Below are 22,611 nucleotides of genomic sequence, written 5' to 3'. Positions count from 1 at the left end.
TAGGTAATTTATCCATCCAATGTGATGCAATTCATGGGACAAAAAGATTAGGTAGGCCGTAGGATAAAGGTATGAGACTGCCAGCTTTGAAAAAGAGAGACCAGTACTGTATAAGTATAGGTCCAATCTTCATGGGAAGGTTCTATAAATCAATATATCTACAGATCTAGATTTCTGATGATACAAAAAACATAAAATATTTTGTCTTTTCCAATTTATACAATATTATAAAAGCAAGTTGGCATATAATTGAAGTTAGATGCGTGCTGCGTAGTACGGTGATATCATATGATTGATCCATTACTAAAATTATATATTTTGGAAACATCTTGCTCAAATAATGACGTTCGATGAGCAAAACTTGCATACCTTAGGGCATGTGCAGCGGTCAAGGACCGAAAATGGTCCCTCAAATATATTAAGATTATTTTTAGAGTTTCTTAATTTTGGTAGGAGTTTGGTGTCCCTCACAGTTGGTCTCATGAAAAAAATAATATTTTTTTTTTTAAATTAATTATTTAAATTAATAAGTAAAATCATATTTAAGTTTTAATTCAAATAAAACATATAACAATAACACTAATAATATAAGAAAATTACAAAGTTAGAAAAACTTGGAAAAAAAACAAAACATACAATTAAAACATGAAAAATAAAAACATAAACCATAGAAACATCAAAAATTAAAACATACATTTTATTCTCAGCATAAAATTTTTGACATTAATCTTCATTATGTGGAAGATGTCCAAAGTTTGTCTAAATATGCTCAATCAAATCTTTTTTTAACTGGTCATGAACTTGTTTATCCCGCATATGTGTTCGACGAGTAATCGTACTGCTCATATTTGAACCCAAACTGGCGGCACCGACGGTATATGTTTGATCCACATCTTCTCCGTATTGAAACTCAGAAAGAATGTTTCTGAAACTGTATGTTTCTCGTTCATCCTCGACAATCATATTATGCTGTATTATGCATGCTCTCATAACATTTGCTATTTTGTACTTATCCCATAAAGGAGATGGATTTTTAACAATGGTGAATCTAGCTTGCAAGACTCCAAATGCACGCTCAACATCTTTTCGCACAGCTTCTTGTTTTTTGGAAAATAGAGAATTTTTCATACCTTGTGGAAGCCGGATAGATTGTATAAAAGTGGCCCATTTTGGATAAATACCATCTGTGAGATAGTACCCCAAATAGTACTCCCTTCCGTTGACATAGAAGTTGACCTCCGGAGCATTACCGTTAAGAACGTCATCAAAAACATTTGATCGATCCAGAATATTAAGATCGTTCATAGTACCTGGAGCTCCAAAAAAAGCATGTCATATCCAGAGGTCATACGAAGCTACCGCCTCTAACACGATTGTAGGTTTTCCGGTTGATCGTGAATACATCCCTTTCCAAGCTGTTGGACAATTTTTCCACCCCCAATGCATACAGTCAATGCTCCCAACCATACCGGGAAATCCACGTTTTTCATTTTGATAGAGTAGTCTCTCTAGGTTGTCTTGTGTGGGGCGTCTTAGGTATTCATCGCCAAATAACAAGATTATTGCGGCGGTAAACTCGTGCAAACATTTCCGAGCTGTTGAACCACCAATTCGTACATACTCGTCAACTGTGTCGGAGGCAGTACCATATGCCAATTGGCGAATGGCTGCAGTACATTTTTGTATAGGTGACACACTAGCCCGACCGGTTGCATCCTGGGATTGACGGAAATACTCGACTTCTGTAGAGAGACGTTGCACAATACGCATGAACAATGGCCTGTGCATACGAAACCGTCGCCGGAATAAATAGTCCGGGTATGTTGGAGTATCACTGAAATAATCATTCCATAGATTATTGTGGCCTTCTTCTCGGTTTCTTGGGATATAAATCCATTTCTTTGGCTCTATTGGTTCTTGAATGAGATTAGAATTTTCGGCATAATTATCAAAATATGCATCAAAATAAGCATCAAGATCATCCCTACCATCTCTTTGGTAGTGGTAATGGTTTGATGAAGATGACATTTTTTGAAGAAAAAAGATGGAGATCGTATTTTGATATTGAGGTGAAATGGAGTATAGAAAAAGAGTTAATGCGATGAGAAGATATGGTTTTGCATCATCCACAAACGAAGTATATATAGATTAAATGACATGAGAAGCTTGTGACAATGGTTGAATGACTATTTTGCTTGTGACACATCGAGACAAATGACACAAGGAAACAAATGCCTAGCTTGTGACAATGGTTGAATGACTATTTTCCTTGACTGTTGAGAAGATCTAAATAACTAGCGGACTGACTGAATGTATTGTAATAACTCATAGGAATAAGAGTTTGAGATGATTAGGAAAAGAGGGAAGTATGGTATCGTGTTTAAAAGAATAAACAAGAAACCAAGAAACAAAAACGAGAGATAGAAGATGATTAGGAAAAGAGGGAAGTATGGTCTCGTGTTTAAAAGAATAAACAAGGAACCAAGAAACAGAAACGAGAGACAGAAACAAGGAAGAAACAAGGAACCAAGAAACAGAAACAAGGAAAGAGTTTGAGATGATTAGGAAAAGAGGGAAGTGTGGTTTCGTTTTTAAAAGAAGAAACAAGGAACCAAGAAAGTATGGTTTCAACTGCCTACTTTATGACCAAAGCTTCAACTACCTAAGTCTAATCACAATTTATGACAACAAACATCAAGTACACCAACTACATTTTTGAAACTTTTAGTTACACAAACTTAGTTATACTGTCAGTTACATATATTAATGCAAATGCAACAATATATATACTCGCAGCTTTATATAACTAGCTTTAGTTACATATATTAATGCAAATGCAACATTACATATACTCGCAGCTTTATATAAGCAGCTAAAGATACAAAACATATGAACTAGTCTACCAAATCATATGAACTAGTCTAAAGATACACTTGACGAATCTAAAGATACAAAACATATGAACTTCTCTACCAAATCAAAAAATGATACCACAACATACCCCAAGTATACAACAAACAACAAGAAATTGACATTTTTGATGCTAATAGAATCGATTATTTACCTTTGACAGGGTGATTGGTTGCTACTTGTTATGTGATTTATCTTTATGTGAGGCTTCCTTTACGTGTGGCTGAGGAAACTCATAACAAACAAACAAGTGCAATGTTAAACTCGGTTTAACATAAAACAATCAAGTTTCACAACAAATAAGCGCAATATTAAAACTCGCTTTAATTCATAAGAAAGGCTTGACTTACCATGTAGGAATTGACTAAAGCTTTCTATCCCATTCGAAATACGACCAAAGCAACAAATTTTATCATTTGAAATCTGCATCCCCAAATATATTTCGAAGAATTAGAAACAATTTTAAGATAGTTATTAAATCATAAACTAAAATCAGGGAGAAACTAAATCGAAACCATAAATCAAAACCCCTAAAAACTAAATCGAATCCCTAAATCAGAACCCCTAAAAACTAAAACGAATCCCTAAATCGAAACCCTAAATCCAAAACCTAAACATATTAACAAACCCTAATTCGAAATTAAAATCAGAGAGAACATATACATAGAGATAGACAACAATCGAATCAAAAATCAGAAACAAAACTTTTGAATCACATAAACAATTGCCTTAAACCGAAAAAGATAATACATCAAAAATGAAAATCATCCAAGGAAACGAGGGAAGAACACAAACCTCTTCCTATTGCAACCGATTGACGGCAGATTAACCTTTGCTTTACCCAATTTTCAGAGAAATCCCCCTTCTGAATCAAATCGCCTTCGAGAGAGACAGAGGGTAAAGAAAGAGAGACGGAGAGGAAAAATGTCGCGACCCAACAATTTTTTTTGGTTCACCCTTACCCTAATTCCACGAAATAATAAAACCGCGCCACGTGTCTTGAAGGACGGATGAAAAAACGTCGCGTGTGTAGATACGTTTCTCTGATATTAATTTCATTTCCATTTAAATTTAAATGTTTTATTATGTGGGACGGTGTGTGGGTATGGTGATGCACATGCTCTTACTAGTAACTACACTCTCATAGTCTTTTGGGCTGTTCAACTTTCATATGATATATGCATTTTTGTACCATAAATTTAAGTACAATTATATTCGCCTATTAAGTAACAGTTCCTAGTAAAAAGTAAAAACTAATGTAAAATTTTTGAAGTAACAATCACAAACGAGCCTGAAATCATTGTTTATATCTAGATTAATATATGCAGGTTTTTATTATAACGAATATCTAATCCACATAACCAGCCAATTCATCATAGTCATACATACGTATTATCCTTCCAATTATGGTCTAGCTACTTTATATAATAAAAATATAAACTCCAATCAAAAGGTCAAGAACAAAACAAATAATTGACACACAAAAAAACAAAGATATGGATAATGGAGTTTGGGATATCGTAGCTAATTCCATACAGATACGGAGCCCTACGATTCCACTCTATATATAATTGATATATAAACATATATATATATATAAGCATTACTATTTGACAAAAAAAAATTATAAACATTAAAGCATTTTGAAAAACTAGTACTCGATATAAACTATAAAATATTATTGTCAATCAGCCATCGTCATGTGGGGCAAGCACTCCTTTCAAGTTGATACTTTGGTTTAGTCTTTGTAACGTCAGGATCCCAATAGTAATATTCCTTTTTTAACGTCACTTAATAACGTAAATAAGTCACGATCGTTTATCCTCATCAAGATATATTTGAGTTTGATATTCAAACTAATTTCTAAAAGCAAATGTGAAATGTATATGTTACTTTTGACATTTCGCGATTAAAACATGCATAATGGTTAACCATGACATGAATAATAGTAGGAAAAGTCGACCATTAATGCCCTAACAATACCCCTAATCAGTCCTAATTATATGATAAACTTAAAATCATTCGAACAACAAAATCTATTCATAAACAACAATTATGATATGAATCTGGTTAATTAGAAAAATAAAGTATCCAAAACCAGGTAAACGTAACATTACTAATAATACTATTAGTTTATCGTATGTATATAAGTGTATTTTCTTCACGCGTTTTGCTTGTGTAGTTACGTACGTGAAATCCATTTAATTTTTATATACATACTTGTTAGAATTAGATACATACCAATATACCATTGTTTAGCATATATATATACTGCCATTATTCATACCAATGATGATTGTGCCGTGCTCCTACCAATCGTTCTGGATGAGGATATCATCCACTTACTACTTCCATAATATTAATATCTATATATAAAAAAGACAGAAATTATAGAGGAAAAAAAAAGCTTTGTGCGAAGGAAAAACAAGAAAGCAAAAGCTATTATTGGTTTATCTCATACTCAGTTTCATGTAATTTTCATTAGATTCGTCTATCAGAATCGAATCTCATTTAAAGTAAGTAATCCACTTTCAAAATATAAAAGTTAAGTAGACAAATAACGCTTATATAAAAATATAAAGACAAGCGGCTACATTATCCAGTTTTCTTTATGGGATCTGCGGGAATATATGCTTATGTTTTGGGAAGATAGTCGTCCTAATTAAAATTTAACTAAACTAAGAACAGTTCCAAAATCCAATGTATCAAATTCAGAACCACATAAAAGTTATCGACGTAATCAAAATTATCTTTCTAATTAAATTATCTAGTACAGTAGGTTTGGCGAAAAAGGGGAAAAGTTTACAATTATGTAGGTTCGACTTTTGAGGAATCTAAGATATATACCGGACCAAAACTTAAGATATTTTAAATAATTGAATCAATTAGAACAAAAATATGTGACTTTTAATACCAGACAAATAGAGCCGTTTGTAAACTATATTAATTTTCTTTATTAAATTATTCATCAAATAAATTTCTTTGATATCTAACTTACCATATTAACTTACTATATTAATTTTCTTTATTAAATTATTCATCAAATAAATTTCTTTGATATCTAACTTACCATATTAATTTGTTAATTATCATTATACTTCACATCTCATCTTTATATATGAGTCTATTTTGTGAAACAAATCAATTATTATATTATTTATTATAATTAAAAAAAAAAGTTTTATTTTCAGATATACCAAAAGTTGAATTTTTAAAAATAAGTATAAATTGTTCAATCTATAAAATATTCAAAGTTTAGTAATATTATTTTTTTAAAAATAAATATTTATTGAATTAAAAGTTTTACTGAGTAATGGGTAAGAATTTGAATACTTAAATTCAATTTCATATTTTTTGTTGAATTTTATAATTTTATATACTATAATAAACGTTAAATAATTTCTTTTGAAATATTTTTAATATATTAAAACTTGATATTTTGAAGAATATCATGAATATTTAAAGATAAAAAATTAGAAACTATAAACGCTCTAATTTGAATTGCTATAGCAATGGTCAATAATATGTCACTATAATATGAAAGAATTTCAAAAAACTAAGTATATTAAAACAAAAAGTATATCATATACAGTATTAAATTACTCATAATATAATAACTTGCATTTTAAAAACTAAATTTACAAAATTATGTCTTATAATGACATTCAAATCATGATGTAGAATATATATTATTGAAATAATTTCACATACATAAACTAATACAATATATTAAAATTTTATTTTAAAATATAAAATATACAAATTTTTGTATAAAATAAAATTTAATCCGTGTTATAGTACGAGTACTTATCTAGAATAATTAACAATATAAAATTTACAAAATATGTATTTTTTCAAGCATCATATTTAGCATATAATTTTATTGCATAATGTTTTATCCAAAAAAACTTTTTAAAACAATCACATAAATTATATTTTATACAAAAATTACAATATAAATAAAAGAAATTTTAACCCGTGCTCTAGCACGATCATAATCTAGTATAGTTCTAAATTAAAAGCTGAGTATATATACATGGTTTATATATGTATCTCATAACTATGCACACACATGTATTTATCAAATTTGAATATGACAATGTTAATACAAAGTTACAAACCACTAATACTCTTTTTTTTTTTTTTTTGACAAAAACAAACCACTAAAATTTAATCTTATATCATCATCTTTTTGTTACTTAATAACAATTAATAATGTATTTTCTTTCATAACAGTAACTAATAGAGAAATTACATTAGTGAAGTTAATCTCACCAGAGAAACTAGCTCTACTCTGGTTTCTGGCGATAAATGTTTTTGCTCTGGTTAGTAACAGATTATCATCAAACACCTATTTCCTTATCAAGTATTATACTATGGAACTGTTACTATTTTTTATTTTTTTTAATAAATATTAAATTATATTCAAAATAAATAAACGTTATACATAGCTTGTTTTAAACTTTTTAAAACTTTTAATAAATAGAAGAAACAAAATACAGAGCCCTTGTACCGGGTAGAGTGTAGCAGCAAACCATGGTTGAAGAAGATGACCCCCTCCTATAGTGCTGAGTCGGTTGCGGACAGTTTTATCAATCAGTTGAAGGAGCTGTTACTAACTATGGAACTGTTACTAACTATGGTAGAAAACTCGAAACGCTTATTTGCACATTCCAAAATTTCATAACGGATGTATTGTTAACTCCAGGTGTTAAAAATTTAGAATTTCCACATTTTTTGTCAGTCATGAAGTTTTTTGGATGCTTATATAGAGGGATGTTTCATGCATATGATACGTGTTCTCGTGATTCTCGCTCTATTTCTGTTTTTACTTTTGCAATATTTTTCCTTTGGTTGTATTTGAATAATAATAAAATTACTGTGCAATAATAAGCATTTATATATATATATATATATGTATATCGGTACAAATTTATAAACATCAAATTATAAAATATATCGTTACGAATTTATAAACATCAAATTATAATACAGTATGTAAACACAAAAACAATTTTGAAAGTAAATTAATAACAAAACAAACTTTTAAAGTTCCTTTTTTTTGTTATCAAAGTTTCCAATAATATCTTTTTACCGATTTCCTTATCATTGGTAAAATAAATAAAACAAGTAAAAAATTTGAGTAATTTTAGTTTTCATATATATATATATATATATATTTCCAAAAAATATATAGTAACGCACAAAGGAGGCAAAAAAAATATTTTAGAAAAAGAAAAAAAAAACTTTTACGAATCTATAGAATATTAATTTATAATTTGTAACTGTGCAACAAGTGTTGTCATCAACTCATCATCCTTTTTTAAAACCTCTTCTTCTATCTTCCTTTTACCAAATCCGCCATTATCACCACCACAGAAGGAGACAGAGAGAGAGAAAACTTACTCAAGAGAAGAGATCCTTCTGATATAAAAACCCTAGATTCCTTCTCTAAAACCCACATCGAATCTTCACCCAGAAAACAACAATGCTCCAACCTCTCTCTTCCTCCTCCTCTGTTTTCTCCACTTTCTTGGTTTAAAGGAACCGTCTTTTTGGGGAAAGAATCAGAAGAAAGCATCCATTTTTATTAAATTCAATCGCATTTGCTTGATATGGAACTGGGTAAATCTCGATTGTACTTGCGCAATTGCTTTACTCCTTGTAGATTCTCAGATTATTCTTTAGCTGGAAGTGATTATCCAGACGCCATATCCATGACTTTGAATTGTAGTATTCACAAACCTTCTTCTTGTCTCATCATCATCGTCTCTGAAGATTCTTCTTCTTGTTTATAAAACTTCAGTCTTTTTCCAAATCTACGAAATTTTTCATCTTTGAAAAATATCTTTCTCTGTTTCGTCTCTCTCTCTCCCCATCAAAGAAACAATGTTGTGTGGATCATCTTCGTTTGCTCTTTTGGGCTCTGCTTCAGCTATGATGACTATGACGGCTGCTTCCTCACCAGCTTCCAGATTTGTTGGATTTGGTCATCATACTACTTCTCTCAGGTGATTTACTTATCCCTTCACATCTTATGCTTGTATTGGTTAAAAATGTTTAGAAATTTGGGAGTTTGTTGTATGAGTCTGAGATTAGGATACATGGGTTTATGTTGTTTAACGATCATCAGGTATGATCATGATCAACGTCGTCGTCCTTGTTCTTGGACTGGAATTGAAAAGAAGATCCCTTTTCCTCGGAATAGGACTGCCTCAGCTTCTTCTGCTTACCCTCTCTTTCTCTGTCAGCTTAATAAAGACTCACCAAGACCCAAAACTTACCAAGAGGTTCAATTTTGTAAATCCACTATATGATTCTTCCTTACTTGGATCTTGAATCTGCAATAGTGATGATATCTGTATAGTGACTGGTGATATCTGTTAGCATTCATATGGATTTTGTTATATAAGGTTTGCTCATGTTACTGTTTCTTGATTTACTTTAAATTACAGGTCACTAAGTCAGCCAGACAAATGTTTGCTCGAGAGATCTCTATCCAATCGAAAGACAGTGAAATTTCGATTGCAAAGGTATATAAGAAATTCTCTTCTTAAGGTATAATCCCTGACTCTTTGGTGACTTGCTTCAGACCATTACTGAACATGATATGACTATGGTTTTGTTGACCCTCTACTTGGTTTCTGATGATTTTAGTAACATAGTTTGTTGAAGTTTCTATATATGTTACTTATATCCTTGAAGCTTTTGCTTATTTACTTATGGAAATGGACTCAACAGGTTCTGTTTTACATTGCTGCTGAAGATGAAGCGTACATGGCTTTTAACCGAAAGAGGGATGCTCAGTCACTCATGAACGAGAGGGAAAGTGTCCAAGATCAATCTGATTCAAGTGAGTCAGATTCTGAGGAGGTGTTGCAGTTAGATGAAAAGAGTGTATCCGACTGGCTGAGTAAAATAGATGCAATTGCCAAAGACGTAGAGGCAGAACTAGTCTCACGAGACATCGGCTGCCACATGGTACAAGTTCTCGAAGCTGTAAATGCAGTTCTCTTCGGTTTGAGAGGCTTCAAGAGGACATCTATTACTTTAGACCCAGAACACTACTACCTTCACTCTGTACTTAACTGTAGAAGCAGCACTGGTAAATAGTTTCATCTTTAGGCTTTCTCAATCAGAGTTACCCTTTTGCTCAGTTGTTGTCTCTAATCATCATTAATTATTTTTGTTTTCGTCCATGTGCAGCATTTCTGATTAGTGTAATATACATTGAAGTTTGTAAGCGCCTCGATGTGAAAATTGTTGGATCTCCAGTTGGGGAAGATTTTCTGATTTGGCCTGAAACGGAGTATCCTGAGGAACTCTTTAAAGTAACTTCAGGACAGAGCTTGTTCTCTATTGTCAATGGAAGCTGCGTTGATGATCCTGGATCAATGGCATCAGACTTAACCGCAAAGTCACTTAAAGACCTCGACATCGCAACAAACAGAGACATTATTGGAATTGCTCTTGCCAATTTGATTGTAAGTCCTTAATCACCTATAATAACTAAACTACGAATCTTTAACTCCAAAAGATTTCATACTGAAAGATTCTATATTGTCTTTTGGTTATTTGCAGAGGCTTCACTGGAGACGTGCTACGAAGTCATCCCCTGGACTAATGCTGACTTCTCCTCTTAGTCAACTTAACAACATCAGTAGTTTTAATTGCCCATTGCTGCGGCCTCAAGAACTTAGGTAAAAAACTTGAAAGAAGAAAGATTTTGCAAACCCTTTTAATTTTTCTCGGCCTTAACATACGTTTTCTGCTGATCAAAAGGTTGGCTATAGCGGCTGCAGAAAGGTTGTTGATTTTGCAACCTCATAACTGGGTACTTCGCAGAGACCTTGGTATGATGCTGTACTACGAAAGGTAATAGATTTAAATCCTTACAAAGAATGGTTCTTTTGTTGCTTGTCCTTGTTCTGTAAATTGGTCGGTTTAGTTTGATCAACACAAAAGATCTTGAATTGTTGTTGGTATGGTTTATGGTGGAGCAGGCAATATGGAGAGGCGGTACAAGAGCTGAGCATATGTTTGGCCTTTGTTCCTCCTGAAGAAGAAGCTGTGTTGAAACCATTTGTAGAGAGACTACATCTCCTTCGTCTAATATCTTCATTGAAGCCTCTTGGCTCTGATCGCTTGACCGTTCCTTGACTTCCTTCTCTCTCTCTCTCACTGTCTCTACTCCACTTTGTAAATACGCTCACTTTCTTTCTCTGTGTCTTTGTTGTGTTGGAAGAAGTTTTGTAAGGAGAGAAGACATGGAACCCTTGTTGTTGTAACTCTTTTACATTTTCTATGATCATATCTAATAGATTTGGGGCACCGACTAAAATTTTATTTATCTTTCAAGGTTTTAAACTTTGAATTATCAGATGAGAACCGAGTAAAACCGAATGAGATTTGGAATTCTAGACATGATTTTACGGTTTTAATTTAGTTTAAACCGAAAAAGTAAGCCCGATTCAAAGTAATTAAACCAAACACGAGAATCTTGCCGAGTTCAACTTTTTCAACTTCTTTATTTCTGTTGAAAAGCTAAGAAGATTGGTTGGGGTTGTAAAGAAAGAAAGGAAAAAAAAAAAAACAACGGTTACAATTTTGATCAATCACATAAAAAGTTAACTTAAAATGAGTTTGGTATTATCATCTAACAACGTATTAATAACACCTAACAATTGTGCATGCATCAATGGCAATTACATGCATAAAACCCAAAAAGTGGCAATTCCAGATACGCAACACATGTACCCATTACCTGTCATTCTCTCTTTGCACTCTGAACCATCTATATTGCTGAACACCGACCAAAGCGACCGAATATATCGAGTTATCGACTACAAAGTACATATTAGGAGTTTGTTATAGTTTCCACATTTGTAGGTCAGTCTTCTCCTTACTGAGCTTTCATTTTTATCAACAACCGGACCACATGCATGAACATAGTTCTATAGAGTTTATGAATAGTTACAAGATTCCATGCATTTCACATGTTTGTTTGTAATCATTTAAATCATTGTACTAGAAATGTCCAAATATACACGGTTCTTGAACTAATGATGATATATCTATTTAAAAAGTATTTAGACCTATGGATGGAAGCAATCATTCGAATGATTCAAATTTCACATATGTTATATTATGAACAAATAAGGAATATATAGTTTTGACAAAAAAAATGTAAGAAATGTAAAAAAAAAATAACATTGAACAAAAATATATATATATATATATATATCTTAACTAATACTTTGACGAAAAAGAAAAATTGACAACCAAAATATCAAATGTGGGCAACCTAGAAAAACTATCAAATTTAATAAAATAATATAAATTATGAGTAAATTTACTAATAAAATCATATTATTTTGTCAAAATAATGTTGACAAATTAATCAATCCAAATTTTGACGAATAATTTTGCTGTCACATAAAATACAGGATAATCCTTCTGATATTATGGAGAATAATAAAAACGTATGTGAAAATAAGAATAGAGACAAATTATTATTGAAGATCAGAACTTCACATAAGAATAACCAACGAACCAAATAAATACTAGCTTCACATAAAATAAACCAAAAAAAATAAAAATCTTAATTTCACAAGAAACCATTGATTGATTTTTCATTTTCATAACTCAATAAATAGCCCCACAACAACAACAACACACACTCATCATCCTTCACAGCCTTAAACGTGGAAGCAAAGCAACTAAAACACAAAAAAAAAGTAGAGCAATGGACTCTCTTTCTTCTTCTTCTTCTTCTTCCTTCATCTCCAGTACATTCTCTCTTCACCACTCTCCTCTTCGCTGCTCATCTTCCTCTCCTCGTCTTCTCCGTATCAACTCCGCTGTTGTCGAAGAACGTTCTCCCATCACTAACCCAAGCGACAGCAATGATCACCGTCGTACTGGTAGCAAACCTAAAACAGTACTCCACAACCGAACCAACCTTCACACATCACTCTCATCATCTCCAGCGAAACTCCGATCAGAAATGACTCTCGCAACATCTCTCTTCACCACCGTCGAAGATGTAATCAACACGTTCATCGATCCACCGTCACGTCCTTCAGTCGATCCAAAACACGTTCTCTCCGACAACTTCGCTCCTGTCCTCGACGAGCTTCCTCCTACAGACTGTGAAATCATCCACGGCTCTCTTCCCCCGTCGCTTAACGGCGCTTACATCCGTAACGGTCCGAATCCACAGTTCCTCCCTCGTGGTCCTTACCATCTCTTCGACGGCGACGGTATGCTTCACGCGATTCGGATCAACGATGGTAAAGCAACACTCTGTAGCAGATACGTCAAGACTTATAAATACAACGTCGAGAAACAAACCGGAGCTCCGGTTATGCCTAACGTGTTCTCCGGTTTCAACGGTGTAGCCGCGTCGGTAGCTCGTGGAGCTTTATCAGCGATTAGGGTTTTAACCGGACAGTTTAATCCGGTTAACGGCATTGGTTTGGCTAATACGAGTCTAGCTTTCTTCAGTAACCGTCTCTTCGCTTTGGGTGAATCTGATTTACCCTACACCGTACGATTAACTAAGTCAGGAGATATTGAAACGATCGGACGGCACGATTTCGAGGGGAAGTTAGCGATGAGTATGACAGCTCATCCTAAAACCGATCCAATAACCGGAGAGACATTCGCATTCCGGTACGGTCCGGTTCCACCATTTTTAACGTATTTCCGGTTTGATTCAGCTGGGAGAAAACAGAGAGACGTTCCGATATTCTCAATGACGTCTCCGTCGTTTCTCCACGACTTCGCGATCACGGAACGCAACGCGATTTTCGCTGAGATCCAGCTTGGGATGAGGACGAATCCGGTGGATTTTGTTCTCGAAGGTGGTTCTCCGGTCGGTGCTGATAAAGGCAAAACGCCGAGGCTCGGTGTGATTCCGAAGTACGCCGGAGATGAATCGGAGATGAAATGGTTTGAGGTTCCTGGATTTAACATCATTCACGCCATCAACGCTTGGGATGAAGACGACGGGAACGCCGTCGTTTTGATCGCTCCGAACATTATGTCGATCGAGCATACTCTGGAGAGGATGGATCTGGTTCACGCTTTGGTCGAGAAGGTGAGGATCGATCTCGTCACCGGGATCGTGTCACGTCATCCGATCTCGGCGAGGAATCTCGATTTCGCGGTGATTAATCCGGCATTTCTCGGGAGGCGGAGCAGGTATGTTTACGCGGCGATTGGTGATCCGATGCCGAAGATATCCGGGGTTGTGAAGCTCGACGTGTCTAAAGGAGATAGGGATGATTGTACGGTGGCGCGTAGGATGTACGGTCCAGGTTGTTACGGCGGCGAACCGTTTTTCGTAGCTAGGGATCCTAGTGATCCGGAGGCGGAGGAGGATGACGGTTACGTTGTGACGTATGTTCACGATGAGGTGAGTGGAGAATCGAAGTTTCTTGTGATGGACGCGAAGTCGCCGGATCTTCAAATCGTCGCCGCCGTGAGGTTGCCGCGAAGGGTTCCGTACGGATTCCATGGTCTATTTGTGAAGGAGAGTGACCTTAATAAGCAGCTTTAACTATATAGTTTAATAGAATAATTAAGTGCTTAATTACGTTCCGTACAACCGATCTAAACGTATAGTGATGTTGTTACATTTTTATACATTAAAGTGGATACGTAGTTTGGTTATGGTCGAATTCATGTATATAGTATACTATATAATAAATACGAAAGCTTATAAAATATTGTTCTCCCCTTTTTAAATATTGGTGGCAACAAAGTTTCTATAAATATATTTATATTGTCCTATGTTCCAATCCTCCTGATAGAAATTAAATTAGTTCCAAGTTTTGTCTAATCCAAATGTATTTTATAATATTTCATAAATAAATTCTAAAAGAACAAAAGCGGAATATTTATTTTTATAATAGTCTATTCAGTTGACAATATACCACTCTAAATATATATATATATATATATATATATTTTTTTTTTTCATCTGAAGGATTTCATTTTATTGATAAACGTATAAGATAGAATACAAACAACCGGCAAGGAATACATTCCTTCCAGAGATTTAAGCCGTCCTGAAACTAATACCAAACAAGGTAAACTAAAGGGAAACAACCCAGACAAAGAAACACAACATTCATTCAAAAACTTTCCGGAACAGACTCTAGAGATTCAAAAATAGAAAAATAAATCTTAATCTTTGAAAATTAAAAATAGATCTGAGACAAGAAAGAACATTTAAACGGAATACAAAACAAGATTCTCCTTTACATAGAGTTAGAATCGAATGAGTGTGCCGTGCGACCTCGTTATGTTGCTCCATAGCTGAACAACCAGAGACGGTGATACAACAAATAAAGCCTAGAGGCTCTTCAAGATGAGCGACTTTTGGAATCAGGAAGGAGATCTAGATCTACGGTGGTGAATTTTCTTCATCTGAGGCGGTGGAGAAACGGTTAGAGACTGCCTCTGCCTTGAAGACGGTCAGATCTAAAGCTGAACTTGACGGTGAGAACAGAGACAAGTAGTTGAACCTATGATTGAGAATGTTTGAGATTAAATAAATTCTAGATCTGAAAATTGAGATATGAGACAGTAGAATGAAAAATTGAGATGGATGTGTCGAAAAGAAAAAGAAACCAATTAATTAGAAAGAGACATCCAGCTCTGATGCTGAGAAAGCCACCGGAACCAGAAACCTTAGACGGCGGCGAGCTTGTTTCTAGAGAGAAGAGAGAGCGTTTTGTTTATATGGTTTATAAGTAACAATGTATTTATTGTTACTTATACCACTCTAAATATAACCATTACATTTATTGTTCGTGAATTTTAATATTTGAAAACACCTATCAGTGGAAAATAGGATAGATCAGTTAACAGTTAAAGAACTAATAATGATTCACAAAAATACAAAAGCAAAAAAACAAGGATTTGTGGTATCCATTAACAAATTTTAGATAAATGTTTTATTTATATAAGTTGGATAAATAGATTAGGAAAGTGAAAAAGATTATGTTTTATTGATGGGACCAAATATTCAGCAAACATGAGTTCTGTAGATATGGCTATGGCCCTACTTCATTTATATACAAATACAACGACCTTAAAGAATGTAACCTCTTAAAATAATTTTAATTGTTTTTGATTTAAATCTTTTTTTTTTTGGTATGCATACCGTGAAATAAAACTCTAAGCCAAATTGCTGAATGGTCTATGAATACTGTGAGTACTGGAGCAAATAAAGGAGTCTCCCTTATATCCCAGAGTGTAACGTAACTATGTAAGTAACGGTGGGATAGGTTCCTTGCAGCGGAATGATTGATTACTTTACCTCGGTGTGATCAGCCTGATCACTCCCGGTCCGGTCGTGTGGGGTTTCGTCCTCTGGTTTTTGATTCGAGTTCCTAATTAAACTTAAGATCCTTTGATGGAGTTTCTTAATACGATATTTATTTGAGTAACCAAAAAAAAACTCCTCTCTTATTTCAGTGATTGTGATTGATTTTGTTGGGTGTAGTTGAATCAAAAGCAAACGAGTGGCCACAGTCACAAAAGCAAACGAGTGGCCACTGATATAGATGTAGATTTATCCTTTCCTTTGAGAACACAAAGGGTACAATTATTTTACGTTAAGTCAATGTCTAATGTCTAAATGTTGTGAATCAAGTTTCAGTGTCTCAAGTACTTGGTGATGGTGAGCAATGCCAACTGAAAAAACACTATTTGAACATTTACGGCAATGAAAATTACATTGAGACAGACTCGTTTCGTCGCATCATTTGTTTTAAGCAGATATTTTATGTGGTAACCTAGTCTTCTTAAGTACCAATCACATAATCTCTTGATCTCTATTATTACCACTAAGACCAGATGCGCCGAACATGCAACTAACAAGAATCAATCTGTACAATACAACATTACATGACCAACTCTATTGAAGATCATTAGGATTCACATTTTTGTTAGGTAATCAGATTTTCTTAACCGAACCGAACCTATTAGGCTATTACCACAAGTTAAACATTAGGAGTGGTAAATAATCTACGTATTAATTTTCACCAATACGCAAAAAATCTGTACCATTTATTTGAAATATGATCCATAAAGGAAGATAAGTAAATTGTCCAGGTGAGAGACTGACTGATAGTTACTATGATTGATTGATTGTTCTATATATCTAAAAGCCAACAACACACAATGGCAATGGTCCCCAGACTGATTTGAGCTCTACAATAAGGACACTGTTCATATTAGATATTTTCATGGTAAAAAAAAAAGAGAGACACTTTTAGCCTCGAATCTTGCAATGCAAGGAAGTCCATTCAACATGTAACATATTCGAACCTGCAGTACAAATATTCGTACATGTCATCCGAATCCGAATCCGAAATATCCGATTCAAACTTGAAGTATAGAAATAGCCGAAGGTCCTATATCTCTAAATCTAAAAATCTGAAATATCCAAAAATCCGAAACTGGATACCCGAACGCCCAAGGCTACCTGATAGAAATTAGTTCGAAGTATTGTCTGTTTTATCAAGTCTAACACAAAATATGACTATTTCAAAAAGAACAAAATCGGAACATATAGTGTTGGAAAAAAATGAAACTGCTAGATTTTAAGACTCTATTTAGTTGACTATATACCTACCACTCTAAATGTAACCATTGCATTTATTGTTCGTGAATTTTTATGTTTTGAAACACTTATTAGTGGAAATAGGAAAGATTAGTTAACGGATAAAGAACTACTCCACAATATAGTGATTCACCAAAAAAAAAAAAAAAAAAAAAAAAAAAAGAAAAAAAAAGAAAAAAAAAGAAAAAAAAAGGAAGAAGGATACTTTGTGGTATCTATTACCATTAACAATTTTTAGATAAATGTTTTATTTGTATAAGTTGGACAGATAAATTAGGAACGTGAAAAAGATTGTGTTTTATCGATGGGACCAACGAGACATTATTATTTTCAGCAAAACATGAGGTTCATATATGGTTATGGCCCTACGTCATTTATAGCAATAAATACAACGACCTTGAACGAATTTTAATTGTTTTTGATTGTAATTTTTTGTTTTGTTTATGCATAGCGTGAAATAAACTCAAAGCCCTGCGGAACGTTTGATTATCTAGTGTGTGATTAGTCCGGTTGTATGGGGTTTCATGCTCTGTGTTTGAGGAATGCTAGTTCTTCCTCTGTTTCTTTTCTAAAAATTATAATTTGTACTTGAACTTTTGTTCTTATGATGGAGATTCTTAAAAAGAAAACATCTTCTTGATCTCAAAGAGAAAAGGAATAAATAACCACTCTTTTATTTCAATTATTGTTGATTTTGTTGGGTGTAGTGGAATCAAAGCAAACGAGTGGCCAAAGCAATAAACGAACGAGAGTGACACTGACGTAGATGTAAGATTTATCCTTCCGTCTGAGACCAAAGGGTACGCTTGTTAACATCGACTTAAATAAATGTCTTTATAGTTTGGGATCAAGTTTCACGTGATGGGTGATCAATTCTAACAGAAAAAAAACAATAGTTGACGTTTATGGCAATGAAAATTACTGAGACAGTTTCGTCACATACTTTCAATCAATCTGACGAAATGTTTTATTTGGTAATCAAGTCTTCAGAACCAATCACATAATCTCTAGATCTATTACGTCACTAGATCAAGTAAGCAAAATATGATTAACGATGCAGCTAACAAGAATCAATCTGTACAACTTTACTTGACCAAACCTATTGAAATAGAGATCATTAGGATAAACATTTTTATTTGGTTATCTGATATTCTGAACCAAACCTATTACCACAGGTTAAACATTAGGAGGAGTGGTTAAATAATCTACGCACTCGAATACTCGATCAATATGCAAAAAATCTAAACCATATATTTGAAATATGATCCATAAGAAGATAAGTCAAAGTCCAGGTGATAGTTACTATGATTATTCAATATCTAAATGTCAACCCCACACAATGGTCCCAGATTGATTTGAGCTATACAATCTAACACAAGGACATTGTTTATATTGGATATTTTCATGGTAAAAGGAAAAAAGACACTTTTAACCTCGAATCTTGCAATGAAAGTCCAAACAACATATAACAGATTCTACTTTTTTTGTTGTCATCCTTTAGATATGATGATAAGAATCAAAGAGCAGAATATATGGACTTACAGGACTTATTCTAGGCTGGAAACATAAACCACTCAATCCGGGAATCGATTCTTCTCTTTCTAGCTGCTCAAACCCTAGAAACTTTGGGATGACAAGAACTTGGACCGGCTCTGTACAAGAAAGAATTTGGAGAAATACAAGAAGGGTAAAGAGGAAGAGAGTTGATAGATAGTCGAATTTGGGTTAAATTAGTAATCATATATAGTATATGGTATAGAAAGAATTACATGTGAACTGAAACAAGGAAAGCTCTTGAATTTTTTCTCTTTTTCTTTAGATACTATGATTTTTTTTCTATACCTAGAAAAGAGAAATTCTGAGTGTGTGGAAGTGATAAAAGGCCGTACCAAAAAATTCCTTCTCCTACATCTTGAGCATGTGTGATTCAGCGAGCGACGAACTAAGATCTTCTCGAGATTGTGATCTCCGGCTTTGGAGACGCATTTGACTCCTGCGAGGGGAGGACCAGAAGGAACTAGTGCTGTCATATTGCATATCCCCTAAGCTATCAGAAGAACAACTATGCATTACGGAGCTGCTCGTCGAGTACAATGAAGATTCCATGAGCTGTACGCTGCTTCCAAAACTAAATGGCCTACGCGGTGATCCCCGGACTGTTGGACTCAATGGTGTCTTTACACCTGAAAGAAAAAACATCTTAGGAATGAATATCTACGCAAAAAGGAAACTGAAGGCATAAGAAAATACTATATGAAGAACTGAGAACATAGCAGGTACAGCTGGTCCTAACTAAAGATTATAGAAAAATTAGTTACCTGTGCTCATAGGACTCCATCGCTGGAATCTAAAGGGAGTCGGGATGTTAAGAACAGATGAAGCTGAGGTGCTATTGTGTCTAAAAAGTGGAAGATAGGACTTTCTAAAGAATCTTGGCAAACAATTGCTGACTCGTGATAGTGCACAGAGAAGCAGAAGCAACGAAACAAGCAAAACAGATATAAGGGCCACTGGGTTTATCTTCATGCTGAGAGTCTCATAGCTCTTTAGTCCCGGTGTAGAAGAAAGAGCTTTCCCTGCTTCCAGAAGAGCTACTCCAAGTGTCCAAGTTATACCCCCAGACCCAATTATGATCTGCTTATCTGTAATATATAAACCTTCTCGTAACAGGGAGACTATGTATGGCGCTCTAAAGCAGTACTGTTCAATGAAGGGTTGTGGAGAAACACTGGTTCTGGCAACTTGCCAAGCCTTCTCACAAAATTCCCTACCCTTTTCCAAGACATCATCAAGGGAAGCTTCAGCACTTAAATTGAAAAAACGGTACACCACAAAGAATCCGGATACAGCATAGAACTGACCATGAGGATGAGGGTAACCATCAGGAAGAGCGCAAGGCTGCAAATCACAATCAACTCCAAGTTTTGTGTTCGACCATTCAGAGCTATTAACAGCTTTTTTTGCCAGTGCGCTGCACTCTTCCCAATTTGGAGCACCAACAAGCTTGATAGGAACTCCTGACTTCCCTTTCTTACCTCCTCGGAGACTGGACGCGCATTGAGAACATATGTACTGTCCTTTGTATCCGGTATTTAAGCAAGGATGTTTCATTTCCAGTTTTCCTTCAAACAAATCAGACTTGTTGACATTTGGTAGTCTCTTTAAAAGATGAACAACAGACCTTTCAAACGCATCATTAAGACCATATCCGGCGAGAGAATATGCACTAAGATGATGGTTAACAGATCCAATTCTGAGATTTAGGTTGGTCTCATTATGCGTTCGCTCCTCATTCTCAAAGGTTACCTGCAATGATGAACCACCTAAGTCAAGTGCACCAAATGTTGCCTTCTTTGGTACAGCTCCCAACATGCTTGTTTGGTAATTAAGGGCGGTCCATCCAAAATAAGCTTCCTCTGTACCACTGATGATCTTAACCCACTCCCTCCGGCAAGTGAAGGGAGACTTCGCTAGTATAGACCAAACATTACCTAAAATCCAGCTTGAATCAGCAGGACGGAGCCTCCGGACGCCCGCTGTTGCATAAACAAAGAGTGATGTGGTTCTATGAGCATGCTTGGGGATTTGTTTCTCTGCCCACTGAATAAGTGGTTTTATCGCTTTTTTTAACCCTGATCTGTTGTTGACAAGCTTATCAAAACCAGGTTCTGTCTCCATACGATCATAAGCACGGCCACTACTTTTTCTAGAAATACCCTCTGTCAAAGATTTCATAACAATGGGGAGACTACTATCTTTCTTGTAATTTATAGTGCCCTGATAGACATATGCGCGAGTACCTGTGCTTCCACAGTCAAACACAACATAATATCTGGATGCTCCCCGTGACCAGTTTGTATAAATATACATGGAGACTATATACACCAGAAAAGCAAACAGAATCAAGCACATAACGATCATAAACGCACGGAAACATTTACGGCGTGTAGATGGATTGGTACCACTCGGAACACCTGCCTTTTCCTTGGACAAACTAGATCCATTCTGTCCCCATGATATAGTTTGCCGTTTAGTGTTTAAATCAGCTTCCTTAGCAAGAATAGACTCTTCAGGATCAAAACCATGATACGAAGAGAAGTCTTGGAGAGACGCAGAGTGTCTCAAACTATTATTTCGTCCACCATTCCCAAAACTAATCGAATCCGAAGGTGAAGTTCCTACATCAGGTGATGAACCAGTAGGCAAATACGGAACAGATGATTGTGAACCCGATGTAAACCGACTCGATGCAGCATTAAAAAGTTCAGTGATCCTACCAAAAACCATCTCTCTTGCCTACATATAAACCTCCAAAACTGCTTTACTTAACTAGAAAACTTAACAACAACCTTCTCCGTAGTGTTCAAATGCAGAAGCACAACAAACTCTTCACATCCTTCATACTTCTGTGGAAACTACACAAATCAAATCAAATCAAATCAAACGCATTCACAAATCAATAAAACACAAAGCGATCTGCAGTTTAAAATCGAAACACATATGCGATAACAATTCAACTAACTCAAATCATATAAAATTGAAAAAGCTAGGGTACAATACCAGAAACACACATTGGTAGAGAACGAAGAACAAAAAAACTCTAGCCCACCGTCAAAAGCGTTCTCAGCACTCTTTAGATCTCGTATGTCGCAGCGTCTCGTAAAGCGCATATACACTAGACGCACATGCGTTTAATCCCAACGAATCGTCGTCTTCGTACAAAACAATCGAGAATCTTCAGCAGATCTGACGAGTATCAGGCTAAAACCACACGAGACTCAGACCAGAGAAAGACGAAGACGAAGACGTTGGGGAGAGAGAGAGAGAGAGAGAGAGATCCGTTTTGCGAAAGACCTCTTTTGCCTTTTGTCCTCTGATTTTTCAACTGAAAACGTCTTGCTCAATCTTCAATTTCTTGGGGTTATTTATGAATATCTGAAAACCTTTGGGGTGGAAATATAAATCAATCAAAGGTTCATTAATGTTTTCGCAAAATCATGTTTTTTGTTAGTTTAAAAATGCTAATGGTGTGTGTCGTCGACAATATTTTATCAAAATGGTAC

The 22,611-nt window shown here is 34.8% G+C and overlaps 4 protein-coding genes and 2 long non-coding RNA genes across 9 annotated transcripts; 2 read left to right on the top strand and 4 right to left on the bottom strand.

Moving 5' to 3' along the window:
- On the bottom strand, positions 1,333-2,028 carry LOC104733493. The gene has a single exon (XM_010453068.1). The coding sequence runs from the start codon at positions 2,026-2,028 to the stop codon at positions 1,333-1,335; it is 696 nt and encodes a 231-aa protein (XP_010451370.1).
- Positions 2,638-3,830, bottom strand: LOC109128105. The gene is made up of 3 exons (XR_002034559.1): positions 3,706-3,830; positions 3,261-3,333; positions 2,638-3,133 (listed from the first exon to the last, which is right to left on the bottom strand). It is a non-coding gene; the product is annotated as an uncharacterized LOC109128105 (long non-coding RNA).
- LOC104731648 lies at positions 8,220-11,256 on the top strand. Of its 2 annotated transcripts, XM_010451084.2 has the most exons (8): positions 8,220-8,921; positions 9,044-9,200; positions 9,366-9,443; positions 9,652-10,015; positions 10,117-10,394; positions 10,492-10,610; positions 10,693-10,785; positions 10,914-11,256. In XM_010451084.2, exons 1-8 carry the CDS (start codon positions 8,800-8,802, stop codon positions 11,068-11,070), a joined length of 1,368 nt encoding a protein of 455 aa, XP_010449386.1. In that variant the 5' UTR covers positions 8,220-8,799; the 3' UTR covers positions 11,071-11,256. The 2 variants fall into 2 exon arrangements, with proteins under 2 accessions (XP_010449386.1, XP_010449387.1); XM_010451085.2 differs by lacking the exon at positions 8,220-8,921 and having other exon boundaries at positions 9,058-9,200; positions 9,366-9,468.
- On the top strand, positions 12,566-14,661 carry LOC104731647 (probable carotenoid cleavage dioxygenase 4, chloroplastic). Its single transcript, XM_010451083.2, has one exon. The coding sequence runs from the start codon at positions 12,656-12,658 to the stop codon at positions 14,471-14,473; it is 1,818 nt and encodes a 605-aa protein (XP_010449385.1). The 5' UTR covers positions 12,566-12,655; the 3' UTR covers positions 14,474-14,661.
- On the bottom strand, positions 15,032-15,862 carry LOC104731646. Its single transcript, XR_758629.2, has 2 exons — positions 15,550-15,862; positions 15,032-15,443 (listed from the first exon to the last, which is right to left on the bottom strand). It is a non-coding gene; the product is annotated as an uncharacterized LOC104731646 (long non-coding RNA).
- Positions 18,919-22,437, bottom strand: LOC104731645 (probable apyrase 7). 3 transcript variants are annotated; one of them, XM_010451080.2, is made up of 4 exons: positions 22,109-22,437; positions 19,867-21,963; positions 19,438-19,731; positions 18,919-19,200 (listed from the first exon to the last, which is right to left on the bottom strand). In XM_010451080.2, exons 2-3 carry the CDS (start codon positions 21,833-21,835, stop codon positions 19,454-19,456), a joined length of 2,247 nt encoding a protein of 748 aa, XP_010449382.1. In that variant the 5' UTR covers positions 21,836-21,963; positions 22,109-22,437; the 3' UTR covers positions 18,919-19,200; positions 19,438-19,453. The 3 variants fall into 3 exon arrangements, with proteins under 3 accessions (XP_010449382.1, XP_010449381.1, XP_010449384.1); XM_010451079.2 differs by lacking the exon at positions 18,919-19,200 and having other exon boundaries at positions 19,237-19,731; XM_010451082.2 differs by lacking the exon at positions 18,919-19,200 and having other exon boundaries at positions 19,237-19,731; positions 22,120-22,437.

Source organism: Camelina sativa, chromosome 12 (genome assembly GCF_000633955.1).
Source record: "Camelina sativa cultivar DH55 chromosome 12, Cs, whole genome shotgun sequence".
In the NCBI taxonomy this organism is placed as follows: Eukaryota; Viridiplantae; Streptophyta; class Magnoliopsida; order Brassicales; family Brassicaceae; genus Camelina; species Camelina sativa.
Note: the sequence above shows the minus strand (reverse complement) of the source record. Positions and strands in the feature narration are given on the sequence as shown.

What these genes read in the sequence shown, in the direction of transcription:
- LOC104731645 (XM_010451080.2), bottom strand. Translation starts at nt 21,835, where the DNA reads ATGGTTTTTGGTAGGATCACTGAACTTTTTAATGCTGCATCGAGTCGG. An exon ending in ATGGAGTCCTATGAGCACAG is followed by an intron (nt 19,732 to 19,866) that starts GTAACTAATTTT and finishes TTTTTCTTTCAG; the next exon opens with GTGTAAAGACACCATTGAGT.
- LOC104733493 (XM_010453068.1), bottom strand. Translation starts at nt 2,028, where the DNA reads ATGTCATCTTCATCAAACCATTACCACTACCAAAGAGATGGTAGGGAT.
- LOC104731647 (XM_010451083.2), top strand. Translation starts at nt 12,656, where the DNA reads ATGGACTCTCTTTCTTCTTCTTCTTCTTCTTCCTTCATCTCCAGTACA.
- LOC104731648 (XM_010451084.2), top strand. Translation starts at nt 8,800, where the DNA reads ATGTTGTGTGGATCATCTTCGTTTGCTCTTTTGGGCTCTGCTTCAGCT. An exon ending in GACCCAAAACTTACCAAGAG is followed by an intron (nt 9,201 to 9,365) that starts GTTCAATTTTGT and finishes TTTAAATTACAG; the next exon opens with GTCACTAAGTCAGCCAGACA. An exon ending in TAACTGTAGAAGCAGCACTG is followed by an intron (nt 10,016 to 10,116) that starts GTAAATAGTTTC and finishes GTCCATGTGCAG; the next exon opens with CATTTCTGATTAGTGTAATA.